The following is a 19175-nucleotide window of genomic DNA, read 5'->3' on the forward strand; positions in this document are numbered from 1 at the left end:
TAGTGCTGCCGCAGGGCTACTTTCGATAAGCGAACATTGCTTATGAAGAGAAGCGCGTAGGTCATGGCTAACGTGCTTTGGATCTGAACCAGACAGGATAGATTAAATAAAATCGCGGTGCAGTATTTGTGAAAGGTGTTTACCATACACCTTGGACAGGGCAGGGAAGAAGATGAGCTCATGCAACGTTTGCAGATAATGATGCAGAACTCTTGTAATATACCATACATTATAGAGGTTTTTTTCCGTATGTTTGTCATAGTGCCAATGTATTTTGGGGTCCCTGAAATCAGACATAACTTGTTAACAAATCCAGCCTGTCCTCATAAACAGTTAACTAGATGGTAATTATAATTAATTTGACTGCAATCAAGATATTTAATAGATCACTCTGGTTTTCTATTAACATGCCTTTGATATTTCATTTTTAGGATGGTTAAAGTGTGAGTGCCAAACGCCAAGATGAGTGTGACGTCGTGGTTCCTGGTGAGCAGTTCCGGCACTCGTCATCGCCTGCCTCGGGAGATGATCTTTGTCGGCCGAGAGGACTGCGAATTAATGCTGCAGGTAAAACATGAACATATTTACAGCTGTAAAAGTTAAATTCTCATCCTTCTCTTTGTTCACATGTAACTAGTTGCAGAGGTAACTTCATTGACATCGCCGTTGTAATGAGCAAGACTTTTAAACACAGCTACTGTAAAGATTTTTTATTTTGGTAAAACAGCCCAAAACGCTGTTGGTGTGATTGCAACAAATATAAACGTTCACGCTGATGTTCCTGGTCTTAGGGCATATTCTACTTTCAATGTTTAAAGAAATCATTAGTCCTTATAAATGTGTTTTGAATTCAGATGGATTTTGTGTTTGATTATTGCATGTTTATCAAGGTGAGCAGCTAAGCGAACTCTTTGGAATCGTCAATTTCATCTTCGAAGAAGCGAGCTTCATTGTCTGAAACCATATGGGATGGATATGACTAGGAAATTGTGTTTCAGCATGATACATGGACTTTAGATCCGAGATGTCGAAACTCTTTGGAGTTCAGGCTTGAAGCATGGTAAGGCAGTGGAGGAACTAGAGTTAGGGGCTGATTTAGTGTTTAGCTGATTTAGAGTTTGGCTGACAGGATACTCCGCTACAAGTGCAGCAGAGCCCACTGTCTGTCACCGCAGGGTCCGCCCTCTCAATTTTGCACCGGGCGAACAGTCTTCTTTTTGACGGCAGTGCCCCCTCTTTCACTGCTGTCTGATGGCCCAAGCGAGATGCGATCCATAGGAGAAAATACATCAAATGTTTTTCCCTATTTAGTGTGGATGATCTGATTTTTATCATTCTGTTCATCACACCAGGAAATACCTGGCAGTCGCAAAAAAAAAATGAACTAGGACTCCCAGAGCTGCTACTCTGACTCTAAACTTACTGAGAGGACTTCATCGCTCAGAGGCGGCCACTGTCATCCGCAACACCTGTCCTGCAACATGAACACTATACAGAACTTGGAAGTCCTGCTGCGTAGGAGCGGCTACACTGGTCCTAAACCGTCAGAGGACTACATCACCCAAAGGGCCTAGAGGCAGACATGGTCATCTGCAATATCTGTGCCCCGACGTTAGCCCCGTATAGCGCTTTGAGAAGTCCTGTTGGGCCCGGGAAAAGCTGTGGCCAAGGGCGGGCCCATTCATGCCCCTCAGAGCATGAAAGAGGCCAGGCTAGGCCTATTCTCTAAGCTCTGCAGTCGGATTATTTAAAATCTTAGTTTTCTTCTGCTTCGCTATGGGGAAGAGAGGAAGCTTTTGCCTGCTATAGCAAAAATGAATTCGCGCTGTAATCCACAGTCTTCTATTTTAGGCTATATAACTGGTGCTGTGGCTGCTGTAAAGGCTGCTCTTGACTCTTTGGTGGAATGGCTGTTGCATGTGGAAAATGTATCTACTAATTGTCTCAATTTGTCAAAACTGAATACTATTAATGCTAGTGCTAAATCAAATTTGCATTTAGGAAATGCTATGCCTCTCCCTCCTACTATGCCTTCCTATTGTAGTGCAATCAGATTCCTGTCAATGGCGTTTGGTAATATGCCATTGCCACGCAACCTGCCTCCACCCCACTAATACATTGAACTGTAATAGGGAGGTGGTAGTCCCTCGTCCCTGCGGTGCCCCATGTTTTCTCGATCTACCACCTGAAACCACACCCTTAGTAGTGATATTGGTTAATGTACCCCCCTTAACGTCTACACCTGCAGAAACCTGGGAGTCTTTCCAAAATAAAGCGTTGAACTAGATGGGTAAAAGATCAGGGCTAAATAGCGTGCCTTGCGATGATATCTAGACGATGAATAGTGAGTTGGGTTGGCAGCGACCTAAAAAAGTTCCCAGTTGACTGTGTGGTTTTGAGCTTTAGCTCATAGGCCAGTAGAGACAATTTCACAACGATTAGGCGATTTTCTGGTCTCACCACACCACGCTTGGGTATTTTCTATCATCCCACGCCTTCTACCATTAGACCTAGTGTGCCATTAAGACCCTCATTGATGGATCTATCCTATTCTATAGCAGTGCATATTCGTTTTGTCATTTCGCCCCATTCGAGAAAATTGAGGGGATAGACTGACTCATTTCTAATCTCAAGCATGTACCTACGGAGGAAGGTCCTATACATAGTCCAGATGCCCGATCTATACAATATTTCTTCATCTAGCAAAACGTAAAGCTGCTCTCCGGACAGTGCGTCTATGTTGATTATACAAGTTATAGTGTACTTTTCTGGAGTGTGGCAGAGTAGCTAATCCAGATTAACTCACTTTTGTTTCCAAGTTTCACATTCTATGTGTTCTGGAGACGTGGGAAGTAAACCATCTCGATGTTAATGGATACAGAACTTTCCATCAATCTGCAGTGGCATCTAGTGCTGGCAGAGCTAAAGGTGGTCTGTGCATTTATAGCGCCAATTATTTGCCGCATCCCAGTAGAACTATTTGGTTCACTACCAGTTTTTATCAAATAATTATGTTGGGTCTTTCACAAAAACGAAATTGGGTTTTGGTCAACTTTTATAATAAAGTGTCTACCAAGGAATTTTTGATTGTTTTAGGCCAGCTAGATAAAGATCTTACATCCCTGTGGCACAGTGGGAAGATGCAATACATAATAGTATGGAGTGGCGACGTTCATATTAGTTTGTGTTCCCTTTGTTCAAAAAGGGTATGTGGTATGACTGATACTTGAGGACTTGATTAAACCCATGTTATATACCCAGAATACGGCAAAAAAGTAAATGAGAGTGTGTGTAAATATGACCTTTATTAAAAAGAAAAAATAGTCCCTAGAGTTGAGGATATCCCTTATGTCGCGGTGTTCCTGGCTTTAGGTAATATAGACACCACCTGACTTAAAGCATAACCCTATAGCTAAATTGCAACAGTATAGCTCAGCTTGCAACCTAGGCTGAGCGTCCGTTTCATTGGGTACTCAGTATTGCCTAAAGTCTTATGGCATTCCAAACAAACTATATACGAAAGTGATCAAAACAGTGATTTATTAAAAAGGTTTTTCTTTACAGTACATAATAACAATATTACATAAATATACAACACACAATTACAATAAAAACCAAAAGTCGACGCGGCGTTTTGCAATTTAGCTATAGGGTTATGCTTTAAGTCAGGTGGTGTCTTTATTACCTAAAGCCAGGAACACCGCGACATAACGGATATCCTCAACTCTAGGGACTATTTTTTCTTTTTAATATTTGTTCACCCTGTCCCACATTGGTCCATAGGGTACCTCCCTTGTTTTGTTTTGTAAATATGACCTTGCCTTTGCCAATTTATTATGTACCCATGTAATGCCTTTCAGCTGTACATTAAATGGCAGGGGTACCAATGTGGTAATTGATTATATTTTATCATCTTTCTAGAGCAAAGCATTTTCATACTAAATTTACCACACATTCTATTGGCCTTACTGATTATTACTTAAACTTAAACTTTCGCTCCAGTCTGAACCATGCACCCACGAACAACATTTGTTTAGGGAATATTGAAGTAGCTTTAAGTAATAGGCTTTCCATACGTTAGTTGAAGATAGATCCAACCAACCTCTTGAGTAAATTGATCATTACCCATAGGGAAGACTTTGATAACTGCCTGGATGAAGAAATCAACCCTAACATTATTGTGAGTGCCTTTGCAAACATCACTAAGGGGATTAGATATCTTTTGCAAAATGGGAATAATTTGGCTAAAGATTCCAAGCAAGGTTGGTTTGATTCCCATTTCACCAAGGCTCTTCACAAAATTCCAAGGTGCTCTAGGGAGATGCTGATGCTCAGAAAAGAATGCAGATTGTCCTTAAAGGAAAGACAAAATCTTAAAGGTTGAATCCTGGGAGGGCCTAATAGCAGTCAGTGCAGCCAGAGGCTGTCCAGGTTTCCTGGTGTGTTATAAATCCACCTTTTTGCGATGATGGGGTTCCGTGATTGGAGACGGCTATTACTTAGGTAGAGTGGAGGGCACACTTTGCAAAAAGTTATTCTAACCCCAGTTTGTGGTTGTCTGAGCAGGTGGTTTCCCCATGAAATCTTTCCTTGGAACCTGTAATCACCGTAGGCTGCAAGGCTCCTGGCCAGGTTGGAATTCCGGTTGATCTTTATAAGGAGAATGTTTCATTATGGGGGCCTATTTTAGCTGTAGTGCTTAGAGCATGTTGTAGTGTTGGGCATTGAATACTTGGCTGCATTCCTTAATTGGCTCGATTTTATTTAAAATAAATAAAAGTGATTGCGAGAATCCATCTTTCTACTGCCCGGCCTCCTTACTTGACTCCCTGATAAAGGTTGTGGGCAGGATCGTACCGGATAGGCTGCAGGAGGGGGCAGAAAGTAAAGAGATACTTTTGGATTCTCCTTATGGCTTCGGCAAAGGCCAAGGGATGGTTGAGCAGTGTCTAAATTTGAATCTTCTAATTGGTAAACATTTAAGAAAGGTAATTTCTTACTAACGTTTGTGGACCTATCCAGTGCGTTTGACTGCATTGTCAATGCCAAGCTGTGGTCCATGTTAAATAAATAATACATATTGACACACAGGATTAATGTACTGTTTTGTGTATGTGTATTGATTAATTGATAGCTGGTGGGAGGATCTGTTCATTTTTTTGGATCCCTCCCCCACTTAGGCTTGGCAGGATCAAACCCCTGAATATTACCTGCCTAAAATTGTAAATTGATACTTGTATAGCGCACTACTCACCCGCAAGAGTCTCAAGGCGCTTGTACGAATACCGCTGTGGAACCCATCCTGGCTTTCCCTGTGAGGCATCCACTCCTGGGCACCCCCAAGGTGGAGGCCAGGCATCCTTAGTGTTGTGGGGGCCGTTGTGGAGATTAAGCAAGCTATTGCCCAGAGTTGCAGAGTGGGACTCTATGATTGGAATAGGCACCGAGGCAAGAATTATCAGGTCCGTGGAATTTTTTGAGCCCAAGACCCGCCGAGGCGGGGAATTGAACCCGGGTCCCGGGATAGACCTCTGCATCAGGGTCTGCCGCTCTAACCATTGAGCCACACTTCTCCACTGATTGGACAGCATTTCCTCGAATTCCTTGGTTGAAAAATGCTAAACAAATCTGCTATGATTTGGGGCACCCAGAATTTTTTAAGTACCCTGGAGCATTGCAGTTCGTCTGAAGGAAAGACCTATTTACGATGTGCCTTACCTTGTTTGAGGAAGCTAGGTGTGGTAACTGGCCTATGTCCACAGACGCTGGTGTAATGTTACTGTGTCATGGGTGAAGCGAATCTTCACCTCCATCATTCCTGTGAGACTGTTGAGGTTTAAAATGGACCAGTTTCTCGAAGTAGCTTGATGGCTGGCATGTTTCTCTCTTCTAATGTAGTTCAATAAAAATGGATCTACAACTTATGCCTCATGACTCCGGCATGCATCTTTATTACACTGGTGAGGAGGGTGGGATACAAACCCACATGTACAAAGCACATTGGTGAAATCATAAAGAACAAGGAGGTGTGGATTGCAGAGATATTTGGGGCTTGAGAGAGTAGCTAAACTCTGTTGGTGGTCTATTGCTCAGGGGGAACTAGGCTAGTTCCTCCCATCAGGTTTAGGAATGAGTTGCTGGATCAAGCTCACAATTGTCATCTAGGTATTCAAGACCAAGGAGAGGTTGCGTTCCTCTTGTTGGTGGCCTGGAATTGATGTCCAGGTTGAGTGTCTGGTAAGGGAGTACGTACAGTGTTCAGTGAGTGAAAAAAGTATGAAACCTAAGGTACAACCTATGGTTGTTGGGAATCCGCCTGCAGGACCTTGGCAAGACTTTGCTCTAGATATTCTTGGGCCTATTCATAGGGATGGTCAGGAGTCTTCTGTATAGTGATGGTGTACCTCTTCTCTAGGTGGCCGGAGATGTGCATTACTCGTGGGATTGAGACGAAGCATGTAATTACATTTATGAAAGATCTCCTATCTAGTAGGGGACTCCCGGAAACTTTACTAACTGATAAGGGGGTGCAGCTGGTGTCGAAAGAGATGGAAAGTTTTCTTCAGAGTTGTGGTATCAAACAGAAGAAGTGCTCTCTCTACCATACAGAGACTAATGGAATTGTGGAGAGGTTTAATCATGTGCTCAAGGAAGCTAGTGACCTAGCTAAGAGTGATACAAAATGTTGGAAAGAGGAAATTAGGAAAAGAGTTGGCAGGTATAGATTCACTCCACCACAGGGAAGTCTCCTTTCGTTTTATTTTGTTGGAGGTTTCTCAGTACTATATTGGAACCTGTTTGGATTATCAAGCTTCTGGGTGATAGGATCATGAATCCTGTTGCAGATGAATGGAGGCTGAGGGAGGAGAAAACGTTCTGGGACAACCGAAAACCTTTTTATAAGAGAAATTCAACCAAACAGACCAAGGTAACTGTAGGTGATTTGGTTATGGTAAGGAGACCTGTGTGGAAGGAAAGGGGAAGGAGATTGTCAAAACCTTTAAGGGTGAAAAGGGTGTTTATGAATGCTGTAAGGATGGAGGACCATCGTGTGTGGAATTTGAAGAGTGGCTGTCTGCAAAGGGAAGAGTTAGGAGTATGATGGAGATGTGTTGATACATGGCAATGTTAAGGATGATAAATCTGCGGAACCTGACAATTTATCGTCGTTATTTAGTAGGTCTAGCAGATGGGTGAGGAAACCTTTTTATTTGCATGATAATGTATAGATTGAAGAGTTCCTTTGTGCCTTTTCTCCTCACTCTATGCCATTTCTGCTTATGTAATTTTGATCTAGTAGCAGTTCTTCTGTTATTAATTGTTCAGAACTAGAGGTCTGTTGAAAACCGTTTTAGGACACTATTGTAAATTTCCTGATTCATGCCCTTATATAGGTATAAATGACTATGTCCTTATATAGGCATAAGAATCATAACCATATTTAGACATAGCTCATGCAGTCCAAATACGGTGGGGCTACTTCCACTAGTTCTGAAAATTTACAAAGCTTTCTCGGAACCTTAGCTTCAGCAGCTAGGGACTTTCCTTTGTGCTGTGCTGTGATTGATTGATTGATTGTGCGAGAACAGACTTGTCCAAGAACTCATGGAGTTTCCAAAGAACTGAGAATCTTTGATGACATTATTATGGCCACCTTTACGTCAAGCTCTGCAACTTCGAGGTATAAATATGTCCACACTTGCCTTAGCAAACACACAGAGGTTTGGAGCAGTTTGACTATCTACTTGCTAGACGCATCCTGCTACAGCAAGTGCCGAAGGAAGCCGACCCTCCAGCAGATGCACTGAGAGAGACGCTGTCTTTTCTCCTGCCGAGAAATCCAGCTCCAGTGTTTCCAAGCTACCCTTGCGGGTTGTTGGGAAATCGAGTCCCAAGACTGACCTTCTCCATTCTAAACTAAGGTACGGAGCTGATTAGACCCTAAGAGAAATCTTGGACAGATTCTTGTCAAAAGAATGCTACATTTATGCTACACCTCACTTACTTCTTCCCTCGTACTAAGCTTAGGTTAGGTACACCGGGGTAGGCGTATTTTAGAAGCACCAGTTGAGTACTTTTAGCCTCTGTTATTTATGTATGTATTTATCTATGGTTTAGGAACCATACAATGCTCTTACAGTATTATTTTATTCTACTATTTATACTGTATTCGTTATATTTTACAACCAGTTTTACGATTGTAACAGTTCATTTCTTTTGCTTGAAAAAGACGACTGTTCAATAAATACCTTTTATTGAAAATGCCCGTCACTCTATTTCTCTGCACCTCTGGTGAAATGAAGCATGCACGATTGACTGAGTGAAATATCTATCTATTGTTTCCACAACTCTGAAGATCAGTTTTATCTTGGGGAATCAAAGTTGTCATGTTTATGCGGTTTGCAGAAACTAATCCCTTCTTGTTTATTCGAGAAAGTTTCTAGTGACATCTGAGCTAGCTGGCACTCACAATTGAGTCTAATATATTCGATAGAGACCTAGTCGACCTAAGTCCTACGTCTAATCTATAGGATCTATTATTCCAATGCGCAGAGCATATTGGGAATATAGGAACTACACTACAGGTCTTTATTGTGTGTTAATTAATTTATGAGTGGCTGGTGTGTGGTAACTGACCTATGTCCACAGACGCTGGTATCATGCGACTGTGTCATGGGTAAAGAGAAACTTCACCTCCAACATTCCTGCGAGAATGTGAGGTTTGAGATGGGCCAGTTGTTCGAGTTAGCCGGATGGCTGGGATGCTTCTCTCTTTTAATGTACTTCAATAAAACTGGATCTACGACTTATGTCTCATTACTCCAGCATTCATCGTTATTACACTAGGCTGTCAAATGAATTAATCAAACCGAGTGTTCTTAAGAATCAACTGACTCTGGTCACTTTTTCCCTCCAACCATACTTAAAGTTTGTTTATAATACCCAACATAAGTTTGTCCTGACCCACTTCAGATTCAATATCTTCCACCGTCTAGTGACATTCCCTACCCCAAATGATTGGTCTAAATGTCCAAGTAATAATACTTCTACTTAAAGTACCTGGTTCTTTTGTAACCTTTTTAAGGACTGAAGGAAACGCTACTTATGACCAATTTTAACCAAAATAGTTTTTTGTCTCATCATTTTTTGTTAGGAAATTAAAGATATATAAATAAATACATATAGTATAACATAGATGCATATTGGTCTAATGGTATTAGTCGTACAATGTAATATAGAAAAATAAAAAGAATATCATATAAGAAAGGAAAAGGGGGTAGGGAAGGGGTAAAATAAAAGTAACCTACATTTTAAACACTATTGTCCTGCTTTTCTGTACTTGCAAACATATCTTTCCCTACCAATGTGTTACTATGTTGCAAATTATCTGCATGGAGTTTTACAGTCTAGAAAAAAAATTGATTTTATAGAATGATTTTCTGATGTTGAGAATTGTTTAATGTCTTTTTTTATGAAATGTATGCTTTTATGATTTCCACTGAAATCAAATGAAGTTGATTTGACTTCTACACCCTTTGAGAACTCCCAGGGTGTGAGGGTCATTAGAATTTTGTTTTCCAGCAACGAACTTCTGTTACAGAAGTTTTCTTTTTTAACAATATTTGGTGTGAAGCTGCTTGAAAGAATGTATCCACACACCAAACTTTCAGTCCCTTCTGAGGAACGGCTGTAGCAGCAGATTCTCGCCAGGCACAGAGATCACCGCTGGGTAAGCGATGATCTCTAGGTATGGCGAATTGTAATGGCGAATGGTAATCCACCAGGGAGACGTGCCTAATGTCCTCTGCTACCCTGACCAATGGCGGGCCTTTACTCCAGTCTTTAAGTCGGGCCCTTAGACTTTGATTTGGTTGCCAAAATGCATGTCCTCATTTCCTTGGCTGAGCTTTGCATTTGATGTTACATCTGCTAGTTTTGTGATGCTTTCAGTGGCAACCATTTAGTGGGTTGATGTACTTTGGAGTGTATTAATGAACCAACCTTTCAGTCATGTTTTCAACCATTTGTGTAATATCACTATTGCACTCTGTTCCTCTGGTTTTCATCATGTATTCCAGTGAACTAATATTCAGACCAAAAGCTACAATCTCACTTTTTGCCCTTATATTGGATTTTTGACTATGTGTTGCATCTTTCACGTTAAAGGGTTGATTTTCAATTTGCAATGGTTCTGTGGGAAAATTACAGTTATCTTTGCATTGCCCTCTCCTGTCCCCACTTTACACATGTGCCGTAAACGCAGTCATGCAGGAATGAGTCTGGATTTCACACCAACTTTCATAGATTGATCGTAACTTGTGTGCCGCTCCTAAGTTGTACAATTTGGTGTAGTGTGTGGAGTAGACACCCTCGAATTTCACTAATATGTGTAGCGAATACCACTTCCCACATTAAAAAAACCTCAAGCATGCATGCAGTAAAGCTATACAAGCTGCAACCAAGCTTTTGATGACTCCCAGTCTGCTGCATGGGTTAGACAAAGCACGGGCGCTTAGGGACTTCAGGTGTGCCCCACCAAACTGCAGTCTGCTTCTTGTCTCTTCAGAGAAACAGTGTGCCACACTGTTGAAGCTCTATGTTGTAGCACAATGTTGCATAAGCCGCATCCTAACATCCATCTACACCAGGATGCTATTTAGGCAAGGTGGTGTTGGGCTCCTGCATTTGCAATTACTTTTCCAGTTCTATATTTGAGGACCTGGGGTAGGTAGCATTATATCTCTTTGCTCTAGGTCGCTCACTGCTATTGAGGATTGCCACAGATAGTGCCAAGTGCAGAGAGACTTGCCCAAAAAGGCATTTGGAGAAAACGCTGTGTCCCAATTAAGTTGAAGGAACCTTTTTAGTTGCTGCTTAAATTATTGAACGCTCCCCATTAGCTGAAACTTAAATTTAGTGTAAACATTGAACTGCAAATTGGCTTGCATTTATTAGATCATTTGGGGTCATGTACATTTTACGTGCGGACAGTTGCTTTTTAACCTAGAATTCTGAGTTCAGATAATGCACCTGCCCTGCTTTAATGATTAAATGCACAATTTTCAGGTTTATAATAACAGAGTGAGTGCTTGCGAGCAGCATAAATCAATCACGAACTATTGATTTTTGTCCCCGGATGGATGAGGCAGCTTTCTTTTCCAAGTGTTGTTTGGATACTTTAGCGTGGGACAGAGATTCAAAAACGTCATTGTGAAAACGTCCTTGTAAATTTAGTTTGTAAACATTTTTGTTGCCTTAATTAAACCCACAGTTGAACAGTGACCTTGATATTCCTGCCAGCTAGTTCACATTTGCAAGTTTTGGTGAGCTAAAGTTAGAAATAATTACTTTACAATTACCAATGCTCGCCTTCGGTAGGGCGGACGTTCATCTGCTCTAGTGTGTGAACTGTAGGTTCACGGGAAAGACCATGTTGATGGCCGTCTAGCGTTTGTCTCCAGCGGGAAGTAGGACGTATTGAGAAAACGTGTGCATCGTACTCTATGCCGAAAACTCGGTTAGGATCTCGTGGTGAGTGTTTGTAAGTAAGCTTATTATAGTTAGTCTGTTTTGGGACATTCCTTTGATCCTATTATGTGAAATTAATTGGTGAGCAGTTCTTTCTGAATGATTTACAAGGTTCGGGTCCCAGACCGGAGTGTGAATGAGCATGTTTAAATGTCCTGGCAGTTGAATTGTGTTTGTCAGGTGAGTGTGTAAAACGTAATGAGTTGTGGGTTAAAGTTTGTGGTCTTTCATGAGTGAGACATGAGGGACTCGTCAATAGTTTACACATTACCTCACCTGGTATGCGTGTCAAGTGTATCTCCAGAGAATCGGATTTGCTTTTTTAGTCAGCCTTTCGACTAGAAATGCTGTACGTATGTCAGGAAAATGGCACGTAATCATCTATACAAATTTTGACCAGACCCGAATTTATGGGATAGGCGCTGTTGGCAATGACTATCTTTTGCGTGGCATTAATCCAGATTTTTGTCGCCTTTTGCTGAACCAGTTTTTGCAGGCCAGAGGAGTATGCACATTTTATTTGTGCTAACCAGTGTTTTCGTGATTGTGCTCTAGAATTTACATGCCCCTAATTAGCATATTTCATTTACTGTTACGTCTCAAGTATGGTACCACGTATACTCAGGGCCTGTAATTTAATGCTACAAGTGCGCTGCAGCACTGATTGTGCACACACTAAAGCAGAACTGAGAAACATGGCTTGGGTCTGCTATCACAGCCTCAATGTGCAGTTTTAAACTGACATTTTGACCAGGTAAAGCGAACCTCTGCAAGCTATAAACCTTACTTTTTAATACACATCTCCCCTGATGTAGGCCCTGAATGCCTGCAGGGCAGGGAGCATGTTATTTGTGAAAAATCTCTTAAGTCCTCGTTCCCTGTGGCAACTCTGGCTGTCTCATAGGAAAACACTGGGTTACATTATAACCATTTATAATGTTTAATTTCAATTTGGGAGCAGCTAAAGAAATTATTCAATGACTCATTTTAATAATAATTTTTTAAATCCAACCTAATGGTCAAGTTGGATTTTATATTAATATTTTGAACATTTTAGTTTTAGAAAGTTGTCCTTTTCCTGCCTAAACCAAAAGGGCCTACCCCCAGTGTCTAGTGTCTCATGACTGCTGAAGGCTCCGCTCTGGTGAGAAGTGGATTGCTCCCAACCAGTGAACAAACTGCTTGGGTGTGGGGAGGTGTGTTTCTTGCTTGAGCAGGATGACCTGGGGCTGTGTGCAGCCCCTTCCTGAGCTTCAAAGAGCGCTTACCTTGTCACTGGCCGATGTAGCTAGCACCTAGTTGTGTGTCTCTTTTGTCTTCCCCCTGTCACCTTGGCCCCAAACCCAGTTGAAGAGGGAACTGCCCCAGAACTGGTTTGACATAACCACAAGGAAGAGTTTGCCCATTATCCTAACCACACCACTGGGTGGGTACAGGGAACTCTTACCAGGCGAAGAAAGATTCTGACATGTTTGATTTAGAGAAATAGGTGTTCTGTGGGATAGTGCACAGTAAACACTCAAAGTGCTGCAGAAGTGGGAAAGTTTTCCCCATTTGTTAGGGAGTTTTCCCTTCCACAGGCTGGCACTAGGTATAAATGTGGCATCCCCTGTAGCTTCCTCAGAAGACTTCTGGACCTGTGAAAAATCGGAACAAGGACAGCCTTCCTGTCTGAGGAACTTGAAGGAAGTCCGGACCTGCTTTCCGTGAACCCAGGACCCCAGAAGTGACTCCAAAAGTCGGTTGACTGACCTCTTGTTCGAAATATAGGGGCCCAACAAACTTCCAAGGGCCTCTCCCTCTACACTTGCCCAGGTGACTAGTTCAACAGAACCTGCCCTGGACCCTGCTGCTGGCCAATATTGGAGTGCCTCCTTACCCCAAAATGGTGCCTCCCAGGTCCTTGACCCTTGGCTGGTGTTGGAGTGTACTCCCTTGTCCCTAAACTGCAAGAAGTGAGACTTAGTATCTTTTCCCACAGTGTTTGCCTAAAGATCTTTACAAAGCAAAAGGTGAGGTCGCTCTTGAGCAGCCTGGAGTATGTTAGCAAAGTGTGTCAGAATGCTTATCATCTTTAAGTAGGAGGAAGTGGTTCTCGAGGAATCTCTTGTATGTATGTATGTGGGACTGTGGGTACCAGAAGTTCCAGTGAGAGGACAAAAGTGGAGTGAAAGCTTTAATCTGAAGGCAGGGCAGGAGGAGTTGGGCCCAGACAGTTTCTTATTTGTGAGCAGAGCAGATAGCGGTAGCAAACCGGTGGAAACAAAAGGGACGATGAAGGCTGAAGGCAGCGATGTGGAGAGCAGAGGAAGTGACCAGCACTGAGCCACTAGTAACCTTCATATCTGCATCTGTCCATGTAAATATTTGTCAGTTCAGATTAGTTTGCAATGTGTTACCATGACAAAGTGAAAAATGTTTAGAGAATTTTGGGAACCTGATTCATGCTTTTGCTAACCGAAGATGGGTGTTTATAGAAATAGCACTTTATCATATGTTTTTAAATCTTAAAAACTTAATTCAGATGTTGCTTAGGGTTCAGAATCATGAAAAGGAAATACTCCTGTGTATATTTGGCCCATTTTATGCGCTGATGATGGGCATATTGTTCAGCCCTTGGTCAGTACCTGTGCAGTAATATTGTTCAAATTAAGCAGTATCTGTTTGCTGCCACACAACTTACAAGGAGGGTGTCTGGTTGAAGTAAATCATAGGGATGGCCAACTAGCACACACCTAAACCAAATCGTTTCTAGGGGCTCGAGGTAGAGAAGTGATGTTAACTGATTTAACTCCGCAAGAGTCTCGTACTGAAGTCAAGACCCACTTTGTTTAGCCAAAGGAACCGATTATTGACGTTGTTCCGATCAGAAGGTTTTTGTAGAAGATTAGTGGTGCAGCTTCTTAGAATTATGGCAACTAGGGTAGCAAAAAAACTAAAATGGGTTGAGGGGAGACTGTTTGAATGTAGACTGTACACACAATAGAGCATAATAGGAAGAGGAATAATCATTTAAACCAGCAGCAAACCTTGAACTTTATTTGCACCTTACCTAGTAACCTGGGTGGGTAAGTAACTACATCTCACATGAAAGAAGGAGTTCTTGGCTTGCAGGGAGAATTGCTGCATCATACATTAGAATTGCTTAGACGTGCATGAGTCTCCTACAAACCGAATGACTGAGTGTTTTACTTTGAGGTATAGGGGTAGTAATCCTTACGCAAACGTTATAATGAAATGTAATATCTATGATGACGACTCTGGTTTTACTGTGCATTTTGTGGGCTTCTTTGCGAGTGTCTCAAACCCAGGTGGCATGGACACCTTTTGTTTTCTTCCAATAAAATTAGCTTTTCGTGAAGGAGTGTTGTGTTCATGATGTGAATACGTTTGCAATTAATCGTGATTATGTAACTTTTAGTAATCGGAAAAGGAATGTAAATCTACTATCCATAGATATTTCCCATTTAGATATAGGGCAAATGTATTAGACTATAGGTTCACTTTATCGTTAAGTTTATAAATCGGCATGTTCCCTGCTAGTTTTTTTATGTATTTCTTTTTGATGTCAGGCTAAAATTAAGGTATTCAGTTTAATGATGGAAGATTTTAGTAGAATTTCAACTTTCACAAAGCAGTTAAGTAGATGGAAAAAAAGAGCCACGATCACAAATGAGAATTGTGATAAACCCGTGCTCCTCTGACAACACGTAGAATAGTCTGTGATTGCAGCCCATCCTTGTTTGTAAAGTCAACCACAAAGACAAATATATTACTTCTTTTTTTAAATGGTTTCTTATTCCGATAGATAATTTTTTCTGTAGTTGTTTGGTCTTCACTGTGCACATAGTCACGGTTTTAGGTGTGAGACCATCCAAAAATATTTACTTTTTTGAGGAACTCCTAAAGGCTTCTCCATTCTCTCTTCGAAAACAAGGGGAAATTGTAATTTACCGTGGAGAGGTGGGACAGAGTGATATTCCTGTGTGGTTCGGGGCAGAATGCCACAGAATAACAGCCCGTGCAAGGACAAGGAGAGATGCATCTTCACGGCTGAGTAGCGATTCTAACAGTCATGCTTATAGTTATCAAATTATAATTTCTTGTGGTTATTCTGACCTTCAGGCCGTTCCCTCAAGTTGAATTATACTGGATTTGTCATTTATCCGAATGAAAAAAAAACCAAGCCTAAACATGAAAATATGCTCCAATTCAGGACTATCCTCTGTCTACCTATTACATAAGCTGATAGGGCTGTAGGAAGCAGCACACTAGTACTCATATTTGTGTTGCTTGTAAAGCAAACAATAAACCATCCAAATGGGGCTCGTTCATTGCCATGGGCAGTACACGTGTAGCTAGTTTGTCTCCTGCACCTCAGAATTAGCTGTATATAAACACAATAAAGTATCTCCCTAGTTGAATAAAGTGAAAGTTTTAACACCGATCTGTTTAATAGCTGATGACTTGAAGACAGTATGTGGACGAAGTATTCTGGTCCTACATGCCACCTCAGCACGTTTACATGCTGCTCTAACAGCATTTCTTTCATGTGTAACAGGACCGTTTAGCAAGTTATGTTAAGCCGCTATCTGTGAAAACAACCACAGTAGGGATCTTCTATTAAAAAGGTTCCGTCAGACCCATGGACAGAATATGCTTTCAAGCAACTTAAAAAAAAGAGATTCTATAAACAAACCTTCATAGAAAATCCAGTTTTTGTGTGAACAAATGCATTTCCCTTTCCTGGCGGACACAGTTGTTCTTTGTCCTGCGAGACTCTTAAAACATTGTGAGTTAAAATGTGTTGACAGGATTTTATGGTGTCCAGGCAACACCTGACAAGCGTAATAGTTTATAACTAACATATTGGAACACTATACCCTTGACACTAATGACCTTTTTTCATTCTACTCTTTGCCCATGAAAGACCAAAGGACATTTAAACATTTACATATTTGAGACTCCTATCTCATTGAAGTGCTGGTGGCCTTTTCCACAACAAGGCCGAATATATAAAAGAAATAGAACTTTTGTGTATATGGAAATGGTACTATATGTCACACAGTACACTCACAGATTGCACACTGGTGGTGGTTTTCATCTCACTACATGTACTTTGTTCAAATTGATGATTCATGGGCATTATGTAAGTGCTCTATATGCCTCTTTGAGAACTTTTTAAAACTATTCATGATAAGAGCATGCAATTTGATGGAAATTATTATAGTCCGCCTTCCCTGAACATTCAGTTTTAGGCAGTTGTTTTCAAGTGATATATAAGAACAGCTAAGGAGGTGCTTTATTTGTATTTAGATATCCCCATGGTCCCAAATGCCCACTAGTTTGATAAGCCCCCACTTGCATCCCAATAACATTTAGATTTTTTTTCTCTTCTCCCTGAGTTGGTGGGCACGCGAGGAATGGCAGGAGGCCCACGGAACCTTGCATCTACAGGACCATGGTTCCGAAAGCCTTGTTACAGGGGGGTGGGGGGAAGGGGGGAAGGGGGACATCAGGGGCGATAGTGGGGGTTGTGGTGGGGCACCTAGGTGGGGTAAAAAGGGAAAGAAAATCCACAGCAGTAAATATTTGGAAGAATATGTTTCGAAATAAAAATATTGATATGGTCACAAAGGCAGTACGCATGTTTAGTTATGGTATCATATGTCAGTTGGTATTCATGGGGTGTTTTGCTGTATTGCCATGATGATTTTTAAAGGGATAACATTTTGTTCACTAAACGTTTCCAGTCTTAATAATTTGTCAAAGCTAAAGAAGGTAGCTACTGAATTACGAACTATTCAGCCAGACCTGGTATGTCTTCAAGAGACGCCTATACCTTCGCCTAAACGGTACCATTTTAAAGGAGCTTCGTTTTTCTTTATTCATAGCTTCTAAACAACACTTTATGACTCTGGCGTGGCTATATTAGCTAAATCAAATGTACAGACTGTCGGACGATCCTTGGTTGATAATCTGGGGTGTTGGCCATTGTTGAATGTGGACTTGGAGATAGCAAATTTACTGTATGTACCATCTATGGCTCTAATCTAGACGAGGCAGAAACACTGGAGCAGCTAAACTTAGACTTGGCTACCTGGAGACAACCTTTGATAATTTGTGAGGATATACATATTAATTTGGCTAATCAAGAACTGCAGGATGGGCCTTTAAGATACAAATGTTGTAAACCACGCGTCTTTAAAGCTTTATATCACTTAGTAAACGATCACGGGTTAGTGTGGGGCAAGTTAAATCCTCGGGACCCGGGTTATACATTTTACTCCTGTCCCCATAAAAAGTTAGTCCATTTAAGTTATTTTTTTGCTTCTATCACCTTTTCAGTTGGGGCCTCAGATCAAATATATCCTAGGATTTTGCCTGACCATGCCCCAATTGATTTGGAAGTGAGTGCATTAGGTCAGAATGTCTCGCCTCAGACTTTCTCTTTTGACCAGAAATTATGTTTTAATGATGAGTTTAGAGAGCATATGATTCGTTGGATGAAGGACTTTTTTGACAATAATAGGCAGTCCTCCCATAGTGCAATTATTTGGGATAAGTTTAAAGCTTGTTTTCGGGATGAAGTATTTAGTTTCGGACTCTATCAGCAAAGGAAAATTAAATTAAAGCTACTACTGCCTCTGTATGCAGCTTTGAGAGAGGCGGAGGGCAATTTAACCTTGGGGATTACACAGCAAGGTAATAATATTTTGGAGCTAGAAAACTGTGTTGCGGGAGCACGGGCTAAAATCCAGGGTTTATGGAATATTGAGTGCCAAAAAGTATTTAGTCTACAAAAGGCAAAATCAGAAGTACGGGGAAACAGTTGGTAGATGTCTGGCTTTACGGCTACGCATGAAAGAATCTTCTCGTTCGATCGCCTTTCTGAAGGATAAGAATGGTCAATCTTGTCAGGATCCACAGCAGATACTGTCTATTTTTCATCAGTTTTATACTGACTTGTATACAAAACAGGAAGGGGCGGGGAAGGACAATAGCATATTCATGGAGCAGGGAATAAGATATTTAGGTCCTCTTGAGTCTGAACAACTAGATAGTCCAATTACAATCGCAGAATTAGAGCTGGCCGTTAATAGTCTTGCCTTAGGAAAAGCGGCTGGGCCAGACAAGATGCCTGCAGAGATTTATAAACTGTTTTTTCATTATCTGAAGGACGAAATGTTGAATACTTTCCGGGCTGCAGAGAAGGGTTATGCTTCAAAGTCATGGGCAGAAGCCACTGTATTGTTTTTTTGTAAAAAGGGTAAAGACCCAGAAGTAGTTGGATCTTATCGTCCGATTTCGTCGTTAAACTGCGATAGCAAAATATATTCTAAGATATTGGCCAATCGTTTATCTAAGGTTATTAGCTCATTAGTCTCTAAAAACCAACATGGGTTGATAGCATCCCGAGGGACCACTACACATGTAAATAAAGTGGTCACACTTTTTGATGTTGCCCATACTGAAAAGCGAGATTTAGGGCTAATTTTATTGGATGCGGAGAAAGCATTTGATCGGGTGGAGTGGAGTATTTATGGCAACTGATGCGTCGTGTTGGTTTTGGACAGGGATTCATGACTGCTTTGCTGATACTATATATTCGCCAAATGGTAGAGTTACTGCCATGGGGTTATTGT

The 19175-nt window shown here is 41.3% G+C and overlaps 1 protein-coding gene across 2 annotated transcripts in view; it reads left to right on the plus strand.

Moving 5' to 3' along the window:
- The window catches only part of CEP170B (centrosomal protein 170B), a 415026-nt gene that overhangs the window by 66533 nt on the left and 329318 nt on the right, over nt 1–19175 (plus strand). For both annotated transcript variants that reach the window (XM_086937908.1, XM_086937909.1), the window contains exon 2: nt 432–567. In XM_086937908.1, the coding sequence (XP_086794034.1) occupies nt 463–567 (105 nt within the window). In that variant the 5' untranslated portion in view covers nt 432–462. The remainder of the gene's footprint in view (nt 1–431; nt 568–19175) is intronic.

Source organism: Lissotriton vulgaris, chromosome 9 (assembly GCF_964263255.1).
Source record: "Lissotriton vulgaris chromosome 9, aLisVul1.2, whole genome shotgun sequence".
NCBI lineage: Eukaryota > Metazoa > Chordata > Amphibia > Caudata > Salamandridae > Lissotriton > Lissotriton vulgaris.